General features: G+C 37.4%; 1 protein-coding gene across 1 annotated transcript in view; it reads left to right on the top strand.

Moving 5' to 3' along the window:
* The window catches only part of LOC122908058, a 354429-nt gene that overhangs the window by 194496 nt on the left and 135364 nt on the right, over nt 1-24569 (top strand). The window contains 2 exon segments of the mRNA XM_044250725.1: nt 6050-6132; nt 18268-18392. Of these exon segments, the coding sequence (XP_044106660.1) occupies nt 6050-6132; nt 18268-18392 (208 nt within the window).

Raw genomic sequence — 24569 nt, 5'->3', positions numbered from 1 at the left:
TATGCTTCTACCCCTTCTCTCCATCTTCTGAATCATGGCTATTGACTCCTTCAGGATCTAATCAGGGGCAGGCCAGAGCTGGACAGCAGAGAAGAGCTTATTTCTCTGGTGTTGTCAAACGGTAGATGTTGTTAGTTTTTTTTTTGTTTGTTTTTTAAAGATTTTATTTATTTATTTGACAGACAGAGATGACAAGTAGGCAGAGAAGCAGGCAGAGGGAAAGGAGGAAGCAGGCTCCCTGCTGAGCAGAGAGCCTGATGTGGGACTCGATCCCAGGACCCTGGGATCATGACCTGAGCCAAAGGCAGAGGCTTTAACCCACTGAGCCACCCAGGCGCCCCTTAGGTTTTTTTAAAAGCTGATCTCCTCTTTCATGGGACACTTTTATACTTTCTGTGCACAAACACTTTCATGTCTTTCCCTTTGCCATGGTTCTCTCACTCTGCTGGTTTTTTACCAGTCCTTCATTAGAACCAGACACTATGTGGTACCCTAATTTTGTATTAATAAATATAATATACTATAACATAACATAACATAACATAACATAATATAATATAATACAATATATGCCTGTATTACAGAGAAAGAAAGGAAGCATAATTGAATGGAGAACATACATTAAGGAAGGAAAGACCAAGAGAAATGATCATTATCCCAAGAGAATCAGCAACACAAAGAAAAGGAAAGAGGGAAGTAGAAAAGTAAAGTAATATTTCTAAAAATATGACAATTCTCCCAGTAAAAGATACTGTCAAACTGACTTAGAAAGAAAACCCACAGCTTACAATAAGCATGCTTAAAGAAATATTGAACAGCAATGAATGAACTGATTCCAGAAAACAGAACAAAAATAATACTGTCTCAAGAAGCAATGTCCACATCAAGCAAGTTAACATTGAATTTTTAAACAGGTCTAAATAGTAAGGGAAGAACATTTTAAAATGAGAAAAGGTATAATTTATGAAAAAGATATAATATGACACAACTTATATGCATCAAATAACACAACAGATGAGTATAAAGCCTAAGCTAACCTTGTTAGGTTTTATATATGTGACAGACATATACAAAATACAATAATAGAGGATATTCTCTCTGACCGTAATCTAAGAATATTATAAATTAATAATTCAAAAGTGATCTACTGGTGGCAAGAATTTAGAAAGATAGATTTTTAAAATAAATTGCTTATGGAAAGAAGTATATAAATTTATAGATATGCAAATATATATATGTTATATATATATATAAAAGTTTTTTGGAAAGCAAGTGGACAGCATCTATTAATATTTAAAGTATGTCAACTTGTTGACCTAGCAAATCCATCCTGGAAATCCATCCACAGGAATAAAAAGACGAGTATGGAGGGATGCAAGTACATGGATTTTATAGTAGCATTATTTTTGATAAGAATATAAAAATGAAGAAAAATGAATGTCATCAGTAATGAATGGTCAAGTAAATCATGCTACATTTGCAGTATAATATACTATACAGCCATTCAACCTAATAAATTAGAGCTATAGTTATTGACTCAAAGGAATTCCATCAGACATTGTTGAGTGAAAAAGGGTATAGGCAGGTATATGCATAGTATATAATCTCCTTTTTGTGTAACAGTGAAAAATACCTTTATCAGTGTGTGTGTCCCTATGTTCACATATGTGTGTGCAGGTATATATCTGGTTAAATGAGCATGGAGAAAATAGAGTGGGTTATGGGGAGCAGGAGGAATGGAGAGGTGTTAGGGGAATGTGGATGGAAGATAAGAAGGAGGACCAAGGGAAAAATTCACTTTAAGTAAAATGTAGTTAGATATGTATTTTATGACTCATAGATATGACCATGATTTCTTATTATGTGAGGGGAAAAAAAAAGTTGTGAACAGAAGTATAGGCATAATTCTGTTTCAGTTAAAAGTCATGTCTTATCTGTATCTATCTATTTGTCTGTACATAAGAATGAAGAAGGTCGAATTCAGGTTTGTGGTTGAAAAGAGGAAGGAGTGGCTATAAAATCTTCTTCACAAGGTCAAAGAGAAAGTGGCAAATGATTAGCTGTGAGTCTCAGTAGAGAAAGAAGACTCGTGGAAGAGATTTTTAGTCTGGGTGGCTTGGCAAGGTAGTTAAAAAGAATAGGAAATAAGGGGAAGGGATCCTTTAAGATGAATGAAGTTTGGTTCTATTTGCATGTCTGGCCCTGGGATATTAGGAGGACTTCCAGGGTCATGGTTGGTTGCTCACCTGAATGGCAGTGGGAGGAAGTTCGAAAGAAAATCGTGCAAAACCCCATGAGTTCTTTATTTATTTATAGTTTGTTTCTGTACACTTCATTTGACTATCTAGTGTGGACAGATTTTGTAAGCTTATAAACAAAAAAAGAAACAATAAAGGAAAAACACTGATACTCATGATTATATAAGATTGAAAACCACATCTTGCGTGCGTGCGCACACACACACACACACACACACACTTCTCAAAAGAAATTAGAAGGCAGGACATCTGGGTGGCATCTGCCTTAGGCTCAGGTCATGATCCTAGGGTCATGGGATGGAGTCCTGCATCAGGCTCTGTGCTCTGCAGGGAGCCTACTTCTCCATCTTCCTCTGCCTGCATCTTTCTTTCTTTCTCTCTCTGTCAAATAAATAAATAAATAAATAAATCTTTAAAAAAAAAAAAAAGGAAATGAGAAGACAAACTGCAAACAGAAAAATATTTTAAACCTGTATGCCAGGCAAACAGTTAACACCTTTCATATGAAAAGATAAAAATCTTAAAGAAAATGTTAAATTATTCCAACTGAAAAAAAATGGGGAGATGGCAACTTACAACATAAAAAGCATACGTGCTCAGCAAACATAAAAGTTTTCACATTTTTTAGAATTACAGGATTGCAAGTTAAAATAACAATGAAATGTTATAATTTTGTTTACCAAGGGGGACAAACTGAAAAATACACGGAGAGTCCATTTTGGCAAGCATGTGGGTAAATTGGATACTCTCTTACATTGCTGACTGCAGATTGAATTTTGATAGTTCTTTTTGTGAATCCTAAAAGTGTTTGATTTAGTATTCCTGACCTCCTGATCTTACATACTCATTTGTGAAAATATGCACAGATAAAAAATAAGATTTTTTTTTTGTGAAATTCATTCAATATGATGCAAATATCCAACCAAAAGGGGCTGGTTGAGTAAAAATAAATGATGTACTATCCGCCTTTGAGGAATATTTAATAATAAAACAATATAAGTGTAAGAAAGGATGAGAACTGCATGAACAGTATGATCAGAATTTGATAAGAATTGTATTATGTATACATTTATACAATGTATAGTAGATGTTACATACGGCGTATAATTACAGGAAGTGTACATTAATAATTATCTCATGTGTATGTATTCACTATATACATTTTTATAAGTTAGAAAATAGGTTTTGAAGCAGAAGACATTTTATGTAAGAACAAAGAAAATGTTAAATACTTTGAGAAGACTATCTCTTTGGTCGGGACTTTATTACCTGGACACGCACAGCATTACCACATTTTAACATAAAGCGATATAAATTCCATTATGTCAGTAGTGTTCCATTGTTCCTGTAGGCAGGATTTCTAACTTGGTTTCTCAAAGATGTGTAAGCACTCATCCCCAGAAGCTGTACACACCACGAGAGAGAGGATCTGGGTGCACGTAATCTAATCACATGAACCTTTAATGGATGGGACTTTCTCAGGCTGGTAAACAGAAAAGAAGGCAGGAAGAAAAACTGGAAAGATTCAAAGCGTCAGGACGCATCCCATGGTTGTTGGCTTAAAGGAGAGTGCAAGGAAAGCATGAGAAGGAAATGAATTCTGCCAACAACCAGCAAGCTTGGAGGAGGATCCCAAGACTCAGATGAGACCCGCAGCCTTGACTGATATGTTGACTTTGGCCGGGTAAGACCTGGAAGAAGTGGAACCAGCTGGGCCATGCTTGCCTAGACTTCTGACCTGCAAAATATTTAAATGAATATTAAGTCATTAAGTTGGTGGAAATGTGTTCCAGCAGCAATAAAAAAAATGAATATATTGTTCAACATTTAAAAAATATGTATAAGTAGAAATGGGGTATGGTTCTCACCTAAGATGCAAAGGAAGGGAAAATGTATGGACGTGGGGTCAAATAAAACTGGGCTTAAATTTCAGATTTTTAGCTATCTGATTTGTGCAAGTTTTCTGATCTCTCCGAATCTCAATTTCCAAGTCTGTCGTATGAGGTAATGCTGGCTCTTCTAACTGTTTTGTATGAGTGTAGGTGTAGTAAACAATATAATACATATGAAGTTGAGCAAAAACACTAAAAATTCATTCTATTATTATTTCATATTTGTTATTCCACCTACCAGCTATGTGCTGTAAATTTAAATTTTCACTCTTTTAAAAGAATGGTATATTTAAAATGTAACTTCACTTCCTTCCCTTCTCCTCTCTTTCTTATCTTTATTTTGGCCATATCAACCTCACTGTGGATGAATTCTGTTTTAGACCCAAGGAAGCTCTTTTAATAATATATAGCACTCTCAACTCAATAAACTAAAGTGCCAGACTTCTCACACAAGGAGCACCTGACCCATCAGACTCTACCTGAAGAAGGACATTTGTGGGTATTTGCCTTCAGTTTGGCACCATCAACCAGGAACAGAGTCAGAAAATACAATGAAACCATCAAAATGCATGAGCCACATAGACCTCGAATGGGGAGAAGAGGCTGGCTGGGTCATCTTTAGGGAGAAAAAGTTTTCTAAAGCATGTAGACATGGAAACCAGGTCCTAAAACTTTTACACTATGGAAATCTCATTTAAAAAATGTCCCCAAGAGCAATTCCTAAGGGCCAGGGGATGATAATGTTTCATCCTTGCAGGGGGATAAGAGGACAAGCAGCAAGACTTTGTCTGCTTATGGTTAAAAAAAAAAAAAAAACATGTTGGGTCAACTTTATGAGATGGATTAATTGGCTGATTTATAATTTAAGAAACAGTATTGGGGCATCTGAGTGGCTCAATCATTTAACTGTCTGCCTTTGGCTCAGGTCACGTCCTGGGCCCGAGTTCAGCGTCAGGTTCTTTGCTCAGCAAGGCATCTGCTTCTCCTTCTCCCTCTGTCGCTCCCCCTGCTTGTGCTCTCTAGCTCTCTCTCACTCTCTCTGTCTCTCAAATAATAATAATAATAATAATAATAATAAAACAGCATTGTAAGTACAGTATTTCAGGCCCTGTTAGACACTGCAGAAGAAGAAACAAAGATGAACAAGACACATTGCCTGAAATGAGGGGTTTTGGTTATTGTTGTTTTTCGTTTTTTTATTTTGTTTTATTTTGAAGAAAGTTTTTGATTTAGACAGTGGTTTTCAACTGGAGATGTCTTGTCCTCCAGGGGACATTTGGTAATGCCTGGAGACATTTTTGGCTGTGAAACATGTGGAGGGGCTGGAGAGGTGGAAGCTACTGCTGGCATCTAGTGGGTAGAGGCCAGAAATGCTGCTAAACATTTTACAAAACAGGGCAGCCCCCATAACAAAGAATTATCCAGTCCCAAATATCAGTAGTGCTGGGACTGTGAAACTGTGGTATAAAATAAATCACGCATGATATGGGAGAAAGATAGCTCAGGCAGAAAATACTGGCTACTGAGACAGAGAACAGAACTTTTTATACGTTGAGACTAAAAAAGGTACAGAGGAGTCTCTTCGAAAACTTGGAAAAATAGCTGATAATGGAGAATCCCACCTGGATGTAGGTAGGAAAGCAGATCAGACACAACTGCTGCTTGTAAATTATATCCCCGTGGCGTGGCCGTTGGGAGAGTTCTACTTGAAGTTCATACATTGAGTGAATTAAAATTGTGGACTATAGAACATCTTAGAGCTTCCTTCTTACAATTCTTTATTTTAGCCCCATTTTCAGGCTTTATATAAACTCTTAGATTACAGTAGTATAAACTTATATATCCTCTGAAGTGAAAATCTGTAATATATTTTTTTCCACCTTTTGTTTTTAACCCTAGGAAGCATTTCTAATAAAATTGGTCCCTGCCCTATGGACTGTGATCTCAATCTCTTAAAAGAAGACCATGAATTACACAAGAAGGTAAGATGAAAGCTGTAAATGTTGGCTTTGGAAAGACCATGAAAACAGAAGCCCCTGATTATTAACTATGATTTCTTAAAATATATTTACAGGTAGAAAGTAATTTGGTCTTCAAAGCAGGTTTTGAAGTGTGGGGCACGCTAAAGCAGCTGACGTTTGTGAAATCAGTAATGCCAATAAATTTTTATTACATCCGAATCAGACTTCTTTAAGCCATTGAAGACTTTAGTTAATTTAATCAGTGTACAAGACTCTTTCCAGCTTGGGGAGGGTGATTAGAAAATGTGCTGATTGTACTGTGTTTTATTTGGCATGATCACGGCTGCCATGAAGTCTGTCCAGAAACTGTCTTGATAAATTTAAGTAAATGACATAGCCTGGCTTTTCAAATCTCAGTTAAATTAATTTTACCAGCATTACTGGACCCAGTTTTTAGATATTCAGCCTTCTGCAAAATCCATATCTATGTAGAGCAAGTTGCTTTGTGTTTTAAGTATTCAAAAATATTGGTCTGGCTGGAAGATTGAAGTGCAAGGATTGTCCTCCAATCCCTGCTTTTACTCATACAAATTTCTTGAATCATTAATTTTCCACTTTCCTGACTAAATAGATATAGGTTTATAGAACTAACTTTTTGAAAAGATTTTTTAAAGTTTATTTGAGAGAAAGAGGGAGAGACAGAGAGAGCGAGAGCACGAGAAGGGGGGTGGGCAGAGAGAGAAGCGGACTCCCTGATGAGCAGGGAGCCTATCATGGGGCTCAATCTCAGGACCCAGGACCAGGACCTGAGCCAAAGGCAGACACTTAACCGACTGAGCCACCCAGGCACCCCTAGAACCAATATTTTGCCTTACACTCAAGACAGACTTTCAAGTCAGTCTTGCTCTCGTCTCTAAATAGCGGGCCACCATCTACTCAAATAAATGACTAAATTTTTAATGGTCTGCATGGCCACTACAGCATTCACAATTACTATGTTTCTTTCTATCACAGTTCATATTAAAAAAGGAAACTTAGGAATCAAAAGTTTAGTGAAATTTATATTGAGGACATTTGAGCTCAGTATTTACTGAGTGCTTGGATTTGACTAGGTTCCGGGAAATGTTCTCAATCCTCTGCATTAAATAACTCATCTTGTTCTCACAGCCAACTAATGGGACAGACACTACCATTATCATCATTTTCCCTATTTTATAGGTGAGGCAAATAAGGCATGGGAGACGGAATGAGTTAGCCAGATAACATCACTAATAAGTGCATAGCTGGGCTTTGAATCCAGACTGTTTCTAGACTCCATATTTGTATTCATCATGAATTAATACTTCAAAATATTTGGGAGTTATTTTCTCCTTTAAGCTAGGTATACATGGTGTTCTACCATGTATGGATCGTATACTTGAATTTAAGGGCTAGGATAAGGAAATGAACAACTTGCTAGGAAGGGGGAAAGCTCGTGACCTTTTTATACATATTACATATGTATAAAATACATACATATATATGTATTTACATTTACATATGTAAATACATATTACATATTAAGTACTATTATGTATTATGTACTTTTTTTTAAGGTTTATTTATTTATATCAGAGAGAGGGAGAAAGCCTGAGCAGGAGGAGAGGCTGAGAGAGAGGGAGAAAATCCTCAAGCAGACTCCCACTGAGCACGAGTTCCTCGTGTGACCCTCGATCTCACAACCCTGATATCATGACTTGAGCCAAAATTAAGGGTCAGAAGTTTAACTGACTGAGCCAGCCACCCCATATATTACGTACTTTTATGTACACTCTTTGGAATGCTGAAGAAAGGGTATGCACACAAGACTCCTGGGGTATTGTGGATCTAATAGTAGTCTTCTAAGTCCTTTTCTGACTTTTCATACTAATTGTTGAATTTAAATTTGGGGATTAGAAGAAAAGCTTAAATAGATAAGGGAAGAAAAGAGTACAATTATCCAGAAAAGCTAATATTCTTCCTTATATTTTCTGGTTTTACATGTTCAATGAAGGAATTCCTTTTCGCTTTATTTTTAATATTATATTTCAAAAATTGTGAGTCAGTTGCTTGGGATATTATGCTCTTCCCTGCGGGTCAGCCACTTTGGGACGGTGTCTTAACTGAATTGCTTCAGGAAGAAGTTTGTTCTTGTTGGGATTATGCCTTAGTGAAGCCATGCTGTGACAGGAGAGGCAGACGCACACCCATGGCCCAGAATCAAGTGACTGAGTGATGTGGACAGGGGCGGTTATTCCACCTACCAAACTTCAATCTAAGACCCCCGACTCCAACTTAAGTGTTTTCCTTTTTCCCTCATCTTGGCAAGCTTACTGAAGACTAATCTGGGTTTTCCATTGATAAGAAAGAGCTAACCTAGGCAATTTGCAGGGTGGCTGTGGGCAATTGAGGTTAACATTCAACTTCACAAGGGATGCGTCAGCTTTCCAAATAATACAGGACCAGAGAACAATCGAAATTTGTGGTTCCAAAAGGCCAGCAATGTTAGTTCTCCTCCAGAGTGCAGAAACAGAAGCCTGGGTGGGGAGTTGGTTCCTCAGTGTAGGTGAATTCTCTTTAGATAAATTCCAGGCAACCAGGGATATCTTCTTTCTCCGTGGGCATTGCTAATGGAAAGCCTGTCTTGAAAAATTCTCTGGTACACGTATCATATACGAATTCAAGAAAGAGGAGGAAGGATTCTTGCTGGATGGCCTCAGGATTTAGACTGGTTAAATTTGGAGCTATGATTTTTTTTTTTTTTTTGGATGCTAATAACAGCATGGGTGGAATTGAACATGATGTCATGTTTGTTTGCTTTGATAATTCAGATGCACCTGGTGTTTGTTGTTATCACTGGCTTGTAGTTCTGTGATCTTATGAACGCAAGCCTCTTAGTAGAGTGCCTCCACCCCAAACCCTCCTTCACTGCCTTCTTAAAAAAAACAAAACAAAACAACCCCCCCCCCAAAAAAAAAAAAAACGGTGCACCTCGTGGGGCAGGCATTAAAGCGTCCACCACTGCTCCCTTCTGATCTTCCCAGGGCAGTTCAAACGCATTTGTAATCCTTGGGATTCAGCCTTTTATTCACCATTTCCTTTCTCTAAGCCTCTCTCTTTTGATGAAACAATCCCCTGGGTCTTCGTCTGGCCAGATGGGCAGATGAACAGTGCTTCTTGGAGCTGCGCACAAAGACCCTGTAAGGAGTTTGGGGAAGAAACACTGCTGCTAAGTGGAGATTCGTTGTTCTAATGCTTTTCCAATGCACTGGTGCCACTGGCTTGTGAACTTCAAGCTCACTTTCTCTGCACACTTACCTTCTCATTGGTCCCATCATAGACGTCCTTCTCCGCTAGCTGATTGGGCCATCAAAGGAATTCAAGGTAAAGGGCAAAACCTCTGAACAAGGAGATAGGGACCCTGGGCTTTGTTTCCTATCCTATAATGCAATTTAATGAGCTTATCATGTCATGAGTTGGACAACTTTGAGATTTGATATATATCTTCCTATAATATTTTCTACTTAACTGCTTCATTGTAATGCTGTAATAAAAGCAAAAGAAAGGATGTGAAGTGTTCCGTTGATCACCTGGGCTACACAGTGCACTGTGCCAGATACTAGTTATATCCTTAATATTCTAAAGCATTTTAAATGTTCTTCACCTCATGCCCAGAAGAATTTTATAGTTATTATCTCCATAGATTCTTGTCTCCACAAGAATTTCCACAAGATCTATGTAGGACAAATACTATCTTCATTTTTCAGATTAAAAAGCTTAAACTCATGAACTTTAAATAATCTAAGTTTCCAAAGAAGTGGGAAGACTTGAATGTGTGTCTTCTGACCATCTCTTGTCAACCCTTTTCACTATAACACTATGCATTTTAATTTTTCAAAATTCTTTAGAACACTCCTAACTGTCGTTTTGTGTTGTGTTTTAAAGAATGCTTATTCATTGCTTTCTAAACAGTGTTGCATTTTTTAAAGATTTATTTATTTGAGAAAGAGAGAGAAAGAAAACATAAGCTGGGGAGAGGGGCAGAGGAAGAGGGAGAAGCAGATTTCACACTGAGCAGGGAACCAGTCTTGGGGTTTGATCCTGGAACCCTAAGATCATGAACTGAGCCAAAGGTAGATAGTTAGCCTACTGAGTGGTCCAGGTGCCTCATAAACACTGTTACATTTGAATGGCAATTCCCACAAACCAAATTTTTAGTCCTTGAACTTGAAAATCATATTCTGAATTTTAGCAATTTATATTTCAACACTCACTGTTGATTTCTGTGATAGATTAGGGTATGAGTAGCCGTACATAAAATATATAAAATGTGATGTTCCAGAACAAATTTTGCACCACCAATTCTTAAAGTATAGATATTCATCTTTCTAAATACATTGCTTTTGGAATAATTTCTTTTTAGTGATGATGTTCTTTAGCTTCAGGGTACAGACAGGATCTATTTTCTGTCTTTCTAATCTTGATGATATCCTAGTTAAAGCATTATTTCTCAGGTAGAGATTCAGGATATAAATCTGTGGTTGGCAGATTGTTTCAATTCCTCTCTGTGAGGAGACACACACCTGGTGCTTACTTGGGAATGTCCCTGCACATACTTACCTTCTTTTTGGATTGAAACCTCTTATTTTTGTTCCTTTTGGGGGGGAAGGTCATTTCTTTAGACATAAACTAATTTTCATGACTTTCTGTCTTCTAAAACATTGATTTGAAAAAAATTTTTTCGCACATTAACATAGATGTTCTTTAAAGGAAATCCAAAGGTTCAAAAAATACTTGTCATTTTTAGAATTCATGGGTGTTTTTCTTTGTGATTTAACAACCGGAGATAAAGCTCACTTATTATTGCAATAGAAGTACTTAATGAAATGACCTCTACTAGGTATTTCTTGGAGTTTCAACTGTGTGGTTATCACCATGTTGGCTAGATACAGAAAAATATATTATCACCCACTTCCACAGAATTTAGTTGAACAACCAAGATACATATTCACAGATTAACCAAATAGAAAGCAATTTAATGGATTCTATCATGAAAAACCTGTACTTCACCAAACAGGAACTTTGGTGGGTTCACCAAATCTATGGTATATAGTTCTTAGTGGTGCTTTCAGCTTTCTATCAAGAGAAAATGAACAAAATGTCTAAGCAATTCATAATGATATTCCTTTAAATCTAAAATGTAAATAGTTGCAAAACATCTTTTAAGCAGTCTAGTAAGGTATGCAAATCAAATATTTTTATTTAGGACACTTCAAAACACTCATTTTTTTTTAAAGATTTTATTTATTTATTTGAGAGAGAGACAGTGAGAGCATGAGCAAGGAGAAGGTCAGAGGGAGAAGCAGACGCCCCATGGAGCTGGGAGCCCGATGCGGGACTCGATTCCGGGACTCCGGGATCATGACCTGAGCCGAAGGCAGTCGTCCAACCAACTGAGCCACCCAGGCGTCCCGACACTCATATTTTTTTAAAGTCTGTTGTCATTCTTTAACTTACTCAAGGAATGGAGTAATAAAAAATACTAACACTAAATAATCATATTAAAATGACCATTATTGGGCACCTGGGTGGCTCATTTGGTTGTGACTGCCTTTGGCTCATGATCCTGGAGTCCCGGGATCAAGTCCCACTTCGGGCTCCCTGCTTGGCAGGGAGTCAGCTTCTCCCACTGACCTCTCTCCTCTCATGCTCTTTCTCTTTCATTCTCTCTCTCAAATAAATAAAATCTTAAAAACAAATACCATTATTGACACAGAAGTTATAGAGGCTAAGAGAGATAAAGAAGACCACGATTATTTATTTATTTGTTTGTTTATTTGTTTATTTATTTATTTTAGAGGGATTGGTTTCTCCTTTAAAAAAATTATTGAGGTGTAATTGACATAGCATATTATAATTAGGTTCAGGTGACAACATAGTGATTTGACATTTGCTATGGTCATCACAGTAAGTCTAGTCACCACTCACCATATGAAGTTGATACAACATTACTAACTATATTCCTCATGCTCTACATTAATCCTTATGACTTAGTTATTTTATAACTGAAAGTTTATACTTTTTAATCCCTTCATCTTTTTCACTTACCACCACCCCCACACTGGCAACCTACCATTTGTTCTCTGTATCTATGAGTCTGGGTTTTGTTTTGTTTTGTTGTTTGCTTTTCCTTTTTCTTTTTCTTTCTTTCTTTTTCTTTATTTTTGGATTCAACCTGTAAGTGAAATCAATGCAGTATTTGTTTTTCTCATTTCACTAAGCATAATACCATGAAGGTATTGTTGTTGCAAGTGGCAGTGATTTCATTCTTTTTCATGGCTGAGTAATATTCTGTTATATTTATATATATGTTATATATGTGTAATTTCTTTATTCATCCATATATGTAGGTGAATATAATATATAATATATAAAATATTCTGTTATATTTATATATGCTATATATAACCTCTTTATTCATTTGTATATATAATAAATATGAATGTAACATATAATATATTATAACTTCTTTATTCATTCATCTTCTTTATTCATTGATCCATAGACGGACACTTAAGTTGTTTGCATATCTTAGCTATTGTAAATAATGCTGCAATGAACATAGGGATGCAGATATCTTTTCAAATATAGTGTTTTGGTTTTCTTCAGATACATATCCAGTAGATGAATTGCTAGATTATATGATACTTATTTATTTATTTATTTATTTATAGTGAGGTAGAGAGAGAGAGAGCAAGAGGTGGGCCAGGGGCAGAAGGAGAGGAAGGGCGAGAGAGAGACTCAAGCAGTTTTCGCACGCAGTGTGGAGCAAGACACAGGGTTCTATCTCATAACCCTGAGATCATGACTTGAGCCAAACACAAGAGTCAGACACTTAACTGACCAAGCCACCCAGGTTCCCCAAATAACTCTATTTTTAATTTTTTGAAGAAGCTTTATGTTTGTTTGTTTGTTTTTGCATAGTGACTGTAGCAGTTTACATTCCCAATAGTGCATGAGGATTTACCTTTCTTAACATACTGCCAACACTTGTTTCTTGTTTTGTTTTGTTATTTTGAGAATTATCATTCTGACAGGTATATGGCAAATCTCCTCGTGATGCATTTCCCTGTTGATAAATGATTTTGAGCATGTCTTCTTGTCTGTCGCCCATCTCTATATATCTTCTTTGGAAAAATGACTATTCAGATCTGCTGCCCATCTTTTTTTTTTTTTTTCAATTTATTTATTTTCAGAAAAACATTATTCATTATTTTTTCACCACACTCAGTGCTCCATGCAAGCCGTGCCCTCTATAATACCCACCACCTGGTACCCCAACCTCCCACCCCCCCGCCACTTCAACCCCCTCAGATTGTTTTTCAGAGTCCATAGTCTCTCATGGTTCACCTCCCCTTCCAATTTACCCAAATTCCCTACTCCTCTCTAACGCCCCTTGTCCTCCATGCTATTTGTTATGCTCCACAAATAAGTGAAACCATATGATAATTGACTCTCTCTGCTTGACTTATTTCACTCAGCATAATCTCTTCCAGTCCCGTCCATATTGCTACAAAAGTTGGGTATTCATCCTTTCTGATGGATGCTGCCCATCTTTTAATTGAATTTGTGCTGTTGTTATTGATTTATATAGATTCTTTTTATATTTTAGATTTAATCCTTTATCAGATATATAATTTACAAATATCTTCTTCCATTTAGTAGGTTGCTTTTTCATTTTGTGGATTGTTTCCTTCTCTGTGCAGAAACATTTTTAGGTTAAGGTCGTGTCATTTATTTATTTTTTCTCTGTTTCCCTTGATTTTGGAGTCAGATCCAAAAAAGAAAAAAAAAATTGCTAAGAACACTGTCAAGGGACTTATCGTCTATGTTTTTTTCTAGGAGTTTTATGGTTTCAGATCTCCCTTTCAAGTCTTTAATCCACTTTGAGTTAATTTTTGCATGATGTAGGAAAGTGGTCATGTTTCCATCTTCTACATGTAGTTATTCAATTCAATAATTTCATTATTAAAGACATCATTCTGTCCTCATCATATATTCTTGTCTCCTTTGTTGTAATTTAACTGACTACATATGTGTGCAATTATATCTGGGTTGTTTTGTTCTATTGACCCAAATGTCTGTTGTTATGGCAATACCATACTGTTTTACTTACTAAAGTTTGTAGTATACTTACTACAAGTATACTTACTACTTTACGTACTAAAGTTTGTAGTATACTTTAAAATCAGGGAGGATGATAACTTTTGCTTTGCTTTTTCTTCTCAAAATTGCTATAGATGTCTGGGGTCCTTTGTGGTTATATGCAAATTTTAGAATTATTTGTTCTAGTTGTGTGAAAAATGTCATTAGAATTTTAACAGGGATTGCACTGAATCTATAGACTTTGGGTAGTATGGACATTTTAACAATATTTGTTCTTCCAATGTAGGAGCATGGAATATCTTTCCATTTATTTGTGCCATTTTTAATTTCTTACATTAGTGTCTTATAGTTCATACTGTATAGTCAGTATATAGAAGTGTCTCTCTCTCTCTTTTGATGTGTTCAGACATTCTGTCTTTTGATTGGAGAAGTTAGTCCAATTGCATTCAAAGTAATTATTGATAGGTATGTATTTGGTCCCAGTTTGTTCATTATTTTCTGGCTGTACTTGCATTTCTTCTCTATTCCTTTCTTCTCTTTCTCACTTCCTTTGTCATTTGATAACTTTCTGTAGTGTTAAGTTTAAATTCCTTTCTCATTTTCTTTTCTATATTTATTGTAAGTTTTCACTTTGTTGTTATCAGGAGATTTACATATTTCACACTAAGTATATAACCCTCTATTTTGTTGACAGCAACCTAAATTTAAACATACTGCCAAACTCTACATTTTTATTGCCTTCCCCAACATTTTATGTTTTTGTTGTCACGTTTAATATAGTTTATGCAATTTCTTAATCAATTATTGTAATTTTAGTTAACTTTACTACTTCTGTCTTTTAATCTTCTTAGTTTTAGGAGAGTTTAATCTCCTATCTTTACCATATATTTACCTTTTCTAGTGATATTTTTACTTCCATATATTTTCTTGTTGTTAATTAGTGCCATTTCTTTTCAGTTTAAAGGAGTCCCTTTGATATTTCTGACAAGGCCAATTTAGTAGTGATAAAGTACTTTAGCTTTTGCTTATCTGGAAAACTCTTCATCACTTCTTCAAAACTGAATGGTAATCTTGCTAAGTAGAGTATTCTTGATTGGAAGTTTTTTCCCTTGAGCACTTTGAATAGTCATGCCCTCCCTTCTAGCTTTCAAAGTTTTTGCTGAAAAAAATATCCTGATAGTTTTATGGAGTTGCCCTTGTAAATATCAATTTCGTTTTCTCTTCCTGCGTTTAAGATTCTTTCTTTATATTTTAATTATAGTGCATCTTTGTGTGGTTCTCTTTGGTCTACTTTATTTGGAAATTTTGGGATCCCTGGATCTGAGTGTTTGTTTCCTTCCCTCACTTAGGGTAGTTTTCAGTCATTATTTCTTTACATAAGTTTTCTTCCCCTTTCTTTCTCTCTTCCACTTCCGGGACCCCTAGTTGTGAATGTTATTGTGCTTGATGTTGTCCAAGAGGTTCCTTAATTATACCAGTTGTTAAAAATTATGTCTTTCTTTTTGCTACACCACCTGTGTGAGTTCCATTGTTTCTTTTCCAGCTCCCTAACTCATTCTTCTAGTTCATCCAGTTTGCTGTTCAGTCCCTCTAGTGTATTTTTCACTTCAGTTCAGCATTCTTTTTCTCTGACTTTTGCTTGGTACTTTCCTTTTTCCTCTCATAGTTGAAGTTCTCACTGTGTTCATCCATTCTCCAGATTTCAGTGAGCATCTTTATAACTATTACTTTGAATTCTTTGTCAGATGGGTTACTTATGTCTGTGTCATTAAGGTCTTTTACTGTGGTTTTTGTCTTGCTCTTTCATTTAGAACACATTTCTCTGTTTCATTTTTTTGCTTGACTCTCTGTTTGTCCCTATGTATTGGGTGAAACAGCTACCTCTCTCAGTCTTGAAGGAATGGCCTTTTGTAGGTGATGATCCATCTCACTCAACCTTACCTAAGCTCTTGGTTATCTCCAGGATATGGTTACCTCCAACAAATTGCCTGATTTATTTTGATATGCCCTTACTGTTGAGGGTATGCCAGGACCTGTAAGTGAGATAATCTCATTTAGTACTTCTTCTTGGGCTAATTGGAAGCCAGACCCTCAGGCAACAGCTTCTAAAGTATGTAAGTATATATAGTACTGTGGGGCCATAGTCATAATCTCTGCTGGCCTCCAGACCAGGAGATATGGAGGTGTTCCCTGGATAGCAGTTGCATAACATCAGGGCCCCAGACAACTGTAGAACTCTGTTTTGGAATTCTTATCAAGCTGTAGTGAGGCTAAGCTGGTGGGCAAGTGTGGTGTCTCCATGTTTATTTTCCCTGAAGGTGCCTCCTTATCCTCTATGTGTGGGAAACCTAAAGCTTATCCTCCAAGCTGAAACTCCAGGCTAAACAAATAGGCTTTTTCACGGGAAGACCTGGGTGGTGGTTCAGTCTGCTGTCTGTGCAATGCCCTGTTGATGGTGGCTAGGCAAGAATAAATAGTAGTTTAAATTAATGGCTGTCATAATTGGATTTTGTTCTTAAGGTAATCAGATCAGTCAATTTCATACTAAAAGAAGTAGCCTTGGGGAACCTGGTTGTCTCAGTCAGTTAAGTGTAGCATTCTTGGTTTTGGTTTAGGTCATGATCTCAGGACTGTGGGATTTGAGCCCTGCAACAGGCTCTGTACTTAGTGCAGAGTCTGCTTGTCCTTGTCCTTTTCTCTCTGCTCCTCCCCTGCTCTCTCTCTCTCTTTCTCTCAATTAAGTACGTAAGTAAATAAATAAATAAATAAGTAAAGAGGGGGTGAAAAAAGAAGAAGTAACCTTGTTGACTTCACTAGAGATTTGATGACAGATCTTTTTCACTTAAGTTTCATTCTGTTTCTCCTGGTTACTGCAACCTCTGAATTCAAAGCAACATTTTGCAATTGCAAAATAGTTGACCCTGAAGTCGTGCTAAAACTTGTATGAGCTGGTATCAAAGAATGTCAGGTAACTGTCTTCTTACAAATGATAATTAAATACATTTGAGAAGAGTATAAAGAAAAACAAAACAGAAAAAGTTTTAATAAAAGTGTTAGTTATTACTAATAAATGTAGGCATAACTAATATTTATGTTAGTTATGCCTACTTTCCTTTTTTCCGTAAAGTACTGATTTTCAAATGAATTTTTATTGGCAACATTTTGCAATAAAATCTTACAAAAGACCCTAATACATAAATCAATGGAAGTTGAACTGTTTTGGTGAATAAGGAAGGAAGAGTCCAAATAGGTTAACTGCTCCTATTCCCTACTCCTCATCATCATGGTGATCCTAAGAATCCTTGGTTAAATGATAGGACTCAGTTTCTCCAATGAGACAATGTGTTTGCTAGATCCATCATCATGGGTCACATGATTCACTGAAGTTTACTAAATTAGCTCCCGCAGACAATGTCCTGAGTTTAAATATGTTGTTGAAAGTCACAAGCTATGGAACTAAGAAGCTATTTGTGGCAAGACTAGAATGAAGTTGCCTGCTGAAGCAGAGAGCAGAGAAGGAGAAAGACTGAGTCCTAGTGGCCTTTGATTCCTCAGCTACCTCCCTCCTTCTCCATAGGCTGATTGTTCAAACTTTCTTTCAAATTCCTTTCTGCTGAAAGCAGTTTATAATGCATTTTCTTTACTTGCAACCAGTAGTTCTGACAATACAAATACCATGACCTTGGTTTTTTTTTTTTTTTTTTTAATTCCAACAACATTTATAGAGGCTATTCCATGTGAAATATTGCAAAATTGAACATGATGGTCTGCCGGTAGAGACATGTTGATTCAATGAGAGAACGTGGAATGTAAAACGATCATTTCAATACAAAAACCATGGCTAGCTATGCTTCTAGATGATCAATGATTCTATAAGTCATTCTGGAGAAAATGTCACTGAAACCAGGTAAACCTTTTATCTGATATCAGCTAAAATACTTTATTTTTTGTTTCCTTAATTTCTTGGATAAGGGAGAAAGTCTGATCGATCACTCAGTGAAGGAAAAATCAGCTGCTTGGAGAACTACAGAAATTGAGGATTATGCGGAAGATTTATCTTACTTGGAGGAACTGGAGAAGCACAGATTTTCAGTTTGGTAAGTAACTTAGCCTGTCTTTCTATCTTCACATTTAAATTCATTGGATTAAACAAATCCTTATTCATCATATTCTTTTATTATTCATTTACTCATCAACTATTGATTGCATGTCTACTACAGGCTTTATGATATGTACCCTGACTTGGGAAAGCTCATAGTCCAATAAAGTATATGGATGCTTAAAAACATCAATGTGATATGATAGTGATATTTTAAAAAATGCACAAAGTGCTACACACACAGAAGTTGATGGCCAAGTTTCCTTGAGAATGGAGAAGTGTTCTCATAAAAAGTTTGAGCCAAATCTTGGGGAGAGGAATGCTGTGGAAAAGTGGTGACAGTTTATTGTGGGCAGCATCTGGAGTTGGAATTGGGAGGGTGGCTGGGGTGGAAATGTGCTGTAATCCTTGGTTCTCTTAAGATTCAAGCAGATGATAGTTATTGCTCTCTTTACCTGCTGGTGTATATACAGGTGTATCTGTCTCTGCAATTATATACATATAATAAATATTTTAAAAATGCATAAAAGAGTGAGAAATGGAGCCTCTTAGAAGTAATGATTATAAGATTGTGCCATGGTGGGATTCATCAAGGATGGGGAAATGAACACCAGTAAGTGACAATGTGACACATGGAGTAGCCCAGGAAAGAAGAGACCAAGGAGCTATATGCAAAGTCATCCATTCCACACCACTGCCTCCCTGCCTACCTCAAGATCCTTGCCCTGAATGGTTTCCCCAATGAGCAATTACCTACTTTGTGACTTAGTCCCAAACATGTTCTCTTATTTATTCTTCCATACCGGAACCACCACTGGGAAGAGATAGTATTGGCTTAAATTTCATTTATCCAGTCACAGGTTTAATAAGTTCTACTGGCTTTAGTTAAATTTCAAAGTCTAAATATTTTTCACCAATGCTTTCCTGAAGCAACTGAAATGGGACTCCAGGCTAACTAATGAGTCACGCTCTGAATCAAGAGATGGAAACCTGTGCTTCAGAAACATCATGTAGGAATGGGAGCCAAGAAGCCCAGATGATGAAAAATATGCATACTTCTTCTAGAAAGAAAAATAATATACAAGAAATTCTCTAAGTCTAGACTAAGGATTGGGAAGTACAGGTCCCAAGAAAATTCTGTTCTCCGTCTGTTTTTTGTAAAAAAACAAAAACAAAAACAAACAAACAAACAAACAAACAAAAAAACCTGGAACTGAGGCTTAGCAGTTTGGTTACGTATTGTCTTTGACTGTTTTTCTGTACAATAACAGAATTGAGCAGTTGAACCATAAAGTCTAGAATATTTACTATCTAGCTCTTTACCAAAGAAGTTTTTCATTCTTGCTCTACACTGACATAGATATTTCTCTGCTGTTCACTCATGACATGCACACAATTTTTAAGACATTTTTATGGTTGGGATGCCTGGGTGGCTCAGTTGGTTAAGCTCCTGATTCTGGCTTGAGTCATGATCTGCGGGTCTTGGGATCGAGCCCTGCATTGGGCTCAGCAGGAAGTTTACTTTCCCCTCTCCCTTTATCCCTGGTCATGCTCTCTTTCTCTGTCTCAAATGGGTAAATAAAATCTTTCTATAAAAACAAAAAAGGTATTTTGGGGTGCCTTGGTGGCTCAGTGGGTTAAGCCTCTGCCTTTAGCTCAGGTCAGGATCTCAGGGTCCTGGAATCAAGCCCCACATCAGGCTCTCTGCTCAGGAGGGAGCCTGCTTCCCCCTCTCTCTCTCTGACAGCCTCTCTGCCTACTTGTGATCTCTGTCTGTCAAATAAACAAACAAAATCTTTTTTAAAAAAGGTATTTTTATGCTTACTGCTTTTATCAGGTTGGAGCTCCTTATGTGTTTTGTTTATCTATTACTGCATAATGAATCTCTGAAGACTGAGTGTCTTGAAATACCAACCATTTGATTTGTTCACAGTTCTGTGGGTTGAGAACTCAGGCAAGGACACATCATGGAAGGCTGTCTCTGCTCCACCATGTTCTGGGGTTGTAGCAAGGTGGCTCCGGTGGTTAGGGTCTGGTTTGAATACTTCTGTTGGGACCATGTGTCTGGGATCTTGGTTCCTCCTCTCACTGCAGTCCTCATTTTCCACATAGGTCTCCCTCTGCTGATGTTTGGGCTTCTTATCAGCATGGTGGCTGGGGTCCAAGTAGCATCTTTCCAAGCACAGAAGGTAGAAAGTACAGATATCTCAAGGTCAAGCCTTCAAAGTTACATGGCGACTCCCACTGTATTCTATTGGTCAAAGCAAGCCACAGGGTCAGGCAAAGGAGGAATAGATTCTGCTTCTTGATGTGAGAGCAGAAAGGCAGCATGCTGGGTTGGAAGATATCGTGTGGCCAACTTTGGAAGCATAACCTACCATGTTTTGCTTTATTCATTTCTGTGTACACAGCTCCTAGCATAGGGCTTAGCAAATATTTGTTGAACAAAACAAACAAATTAATAGAAATGAATGGACGTAAGTGTTACGGATAAACCTGAGGATGGGTTCCAGTTTTGCCACTGCTTGTAACTGTAAGCAATTTACTTACCCTCTTGGAAGCTATTTTATCCTGTATGAAACTGAGATAATAATACCTGTTCTTGGGTACCGTGGTTCTTGTGGAAGTTGAAAGATTATATAGAACAATCTAACATGTAGATTTTTCATAAAGGCAATTAATATTATTAACATTAATAATAATAATAAAATGTGAAGAAAACGTCTTTTCCAAAGTTTAAGATTGAGGCCAAAGGTCACACTGGCGAGATTTCTCATTTCTCACATCTGTCTTTCTTTCTGGCCTTCATACACACCGAGCTCTTTATCACATCAGGGACCTCACAGTTGATGTTTCCTGTGTCTGGAATGTTCTCTTCGTTCTTAGTAGTATAGTTAGTGGCGAACACTGCAGGCCTCAGCATCAAGTTTGCCTCCTCAGAGAGGGCTTTCCTGACTACCCTACCGGAAGAAGTACCCACCCCTCCTCTAGTGATTTACTTCCTTATCACTTTGTTTTCTTCTTTAAAGTACGCATACCAGGGCACCTGAGTGACCCAGTGGGTTAAGCCTCTGCCTTGCGCTCAGGTCATGATCTCAGGGTCCGGGGATCGAGTCCCTCATCGGGCTCTCTGCTCAGCAGGAAGTCTGCTACCCACCCCACCCCCCACCTGCCTTTCTGCCTACTTGTGATCTCTCTCTGTCAAATAAATAAATAGGATCTTTTTAAAAATTTTCGAAAGGACTCATCCCAGCTTAAATGAATCTCTTAGAGTGATTTCATTTATTTATGATTTATGATTAATGTCTTTTTCACTAAATGGAAGCTGTAGTCAGGAAAGAACCTCTCTTACCTGGTCACTCCTGGGTCTCTAGGCCCTGGTTCTAGAATGTCTGGCTTATAACAGGCAATCAGCAAATATTTACTGAATGAGGGAAGAAAAGGGTAAATCAGTGATCTGTCAGCTTCTCCCTCTCTCCCACCACCCTTCTTTGTCATACCTATTAATTTACTTTCAGTCTCTCCCTTCTTTGAAATCACTACCATTAAAAAAGAAAGAAGTAATATGGGATAATTAACCACTATGAACATTTCTTTTTAAACCAGGATTGAGGATATGGGGGCTGCCGAGACTTCTATAAACTTGTGTTTTAACCGGTCTGAGATACAATCTGAACAATTTCCTTGATGTTTTATTAGAGCTGGTAAATCATTTATTGGGGCAGCCTTTACCTAAATCCTCTCCAAATCCCCATAAAATGCATTTAACACAGAATACTGTACGACCCAGCTTCAAAGATATATGTGACATTGTGGGAGAAGTATTTGCTTCAGTGTAGCAAGTCTGAATGTATGCATTTTCTTTCTCTAGTTCCTATAGGACCTATCTCACCGCATTTCTCTCTTTCCCCTGTGCCGCCCTGTAACGTGCCGATTTGGGTAAATTTGGTAGATTGCTAAGGCTTCGGTCAATCACAGCTTCCAATGTTTTAAAAAAATGTATAGGACCTGTAGCTAGTCAAATGTAAGTTTATTTTGTTTGAAACTGTCAATATATTTTTTTAAAGTTTCCAAAACGTTAAACTGTTAAATTTTCTCAACCAGATACATGTTGGTGTGACGGGATGACTGTCGTTTGCTTATATTTGGAGATAACGTGATCTATCCAACGTGTCCCTCCACACTTTGGTAATACAAGATTTATTTCCAGCATCAGTCATTGTGATGCACAATGGTTGGTTCTGTTCTATGCTCCCATAACACCCTGCACATTTTCTTTGTGCCCCTTGGCCCACGGTGAGGTGTTCCATAGTCCCTTTCTTTCATTAGACTGGACACAATAAATTTCACAGGGGTAGAAATTAAGTCTCATGTTCTTTCTGGTCTGACCACAATGATTGATAAATTATAAATACTTTAATAAACATTTATTGAATTAATACATGAAAAATAAGAGGAAATAAGAATATTGGCATCCCTGGGGCACCTGGGTGGCTCAGCTGGTTAAGTGTCAGAATCTTGGTTTTGGCTCAGGCCATGATCTCAGGGTGGTGAGACTGAGTTGCCAGTCTGGCTCTATGCTCAGTTCAGGGAGTCTGCTTAAGATTCTCTCCTTCTCTCTCTGCCCCTACCCCACTCCCTTGAGCGTAAGAGCTCTCAAGTGTGCACTTTCTGTCTCTCTCCCTCTCTCTAAAATAAATAAACCAGTCTTTCAAAAAAGAAATTACAAGTACAATTGAGGCTGTGTTGGGATATAATTATATGCACCCATGAGAACATGCATTCCTGTTCAGTTCAAAAAATATATTGTCCACTAGGAGCTTTATTTTTCACTTCATTTCAATTAATTAATTTTTTAATTTATTGATTTATTTTGAGAGAGAGGGAGAGAGAGATAGCCTGAATGCGGAAAAGAGGCAGAGGGAGAGAAAGAAACTTAAGCAGGTTCCACACCCAGTGCAGAGCCCAAGATGGGGCTCAATCTCAGGGCCCGGAGATCATGACCTGAGCCAACATCAGGAATCTCAAGGGGGCTTACGTGACTGAGCCCCACAGGGACCCCTGGGAACTTTTTTTGAAATTTATTTTCCTATGAGGGAAAATATTTCAATGAGAAAGTTTACAATGTCCATTCAGTTAAATACATAAATGACCACTCATTTGCCTGTGTAGACAGAGCAGTGGAATTTCATTGCCTGTGGAGTGAACCAGATTTCCCTGGGTCCTGATGTAGTACCTTAATCTTGGCATAGTGCCTTCTTCACAGAAGTAAACCAGATTATGTGTTAAATTCCCCTGGAAGTTAGTGCTAATGACTGCTTCAAGGCAGTGGTTGAAAGAAGTTAACATAGTTTTCAGAGGTACCTGACTCCCAACTGGGGAGAAGGTTCCATAACAAGACAATCTAAAAATGTTTCCATTACTATTCAAATACAACTAGGTGGGTAAGCGACCAGAGAATCACATACTTTTAGAGCAGGAAGGGGGCTTGGGGATTATTTAGTTCAGCCCTGTCTGTTTATACAAGTATAAAGCTGAGACCTAGAGACGTTAAGTGACTTGCCTTAGGTCATGCAGCTCGTAAGTAATGGAAATGGGACTAGAACCCACTTCCTTTCCACCTTAATCCAGTCCCAATTATAAAAAATAAATTCTCCCTAGGACTCTGCCAGTCGTTTTATAGTTTCCTGTTTTTATCAATGGCAAGGTGCTGTGATATTCATCAGTACTTTGAATAGAAAGTGCTAATTCCTGGGAAAATACATATAATGGATTAATGTCAGTTTTCTTCTGCCATGGGGGGTTGGGGAGAGGGCGGATACCTCCGTGTGTGTAAAAAGCGCACGCGGCTCTGGCCACACAGGGTGTTCTCAGCCAGTTGTTTATGTGGCTGACCTGAGTTTGTGGCTTAGGGAAGGTATGAGTTAACGGTAAACATCACAACAGGAAAGTTATTCTTTAATAAAAGTGATACACTTCCCTTTTTTATAACACACATGTGATTTGACGTTGAAATAAAATGCAGATGCTACTTTGATTGGCGTATTCCCTATTGTGCTTTTCCAAAACACCTTCACATATGGTCTGCCTCATTCCTGAGAAATGACTTGTTGTTTATGTCATACAAACAGAACAGATTGATTTTACAGTGAGTAAGGAGGATGATGAATTGTAC

Source organism: Neovison vison, chromosome 1 (genome assembly GCF_020171115.1).
Source record: "Neovison vison isolate M4711 chromosome 1, ASM_NN_V1, whole genome shotgun sequence".
In the NCBI taxonomy this organism is placed as follows: domain Eukaryota; kingdom Metazoa; phylum Chordata; class Mammalia; order Carnivora; family Mustelidae; genus Neogale; species Neogale vison.
This window is presented reverse-complemented; position numbering and strand designations above follow the sequence as displayed.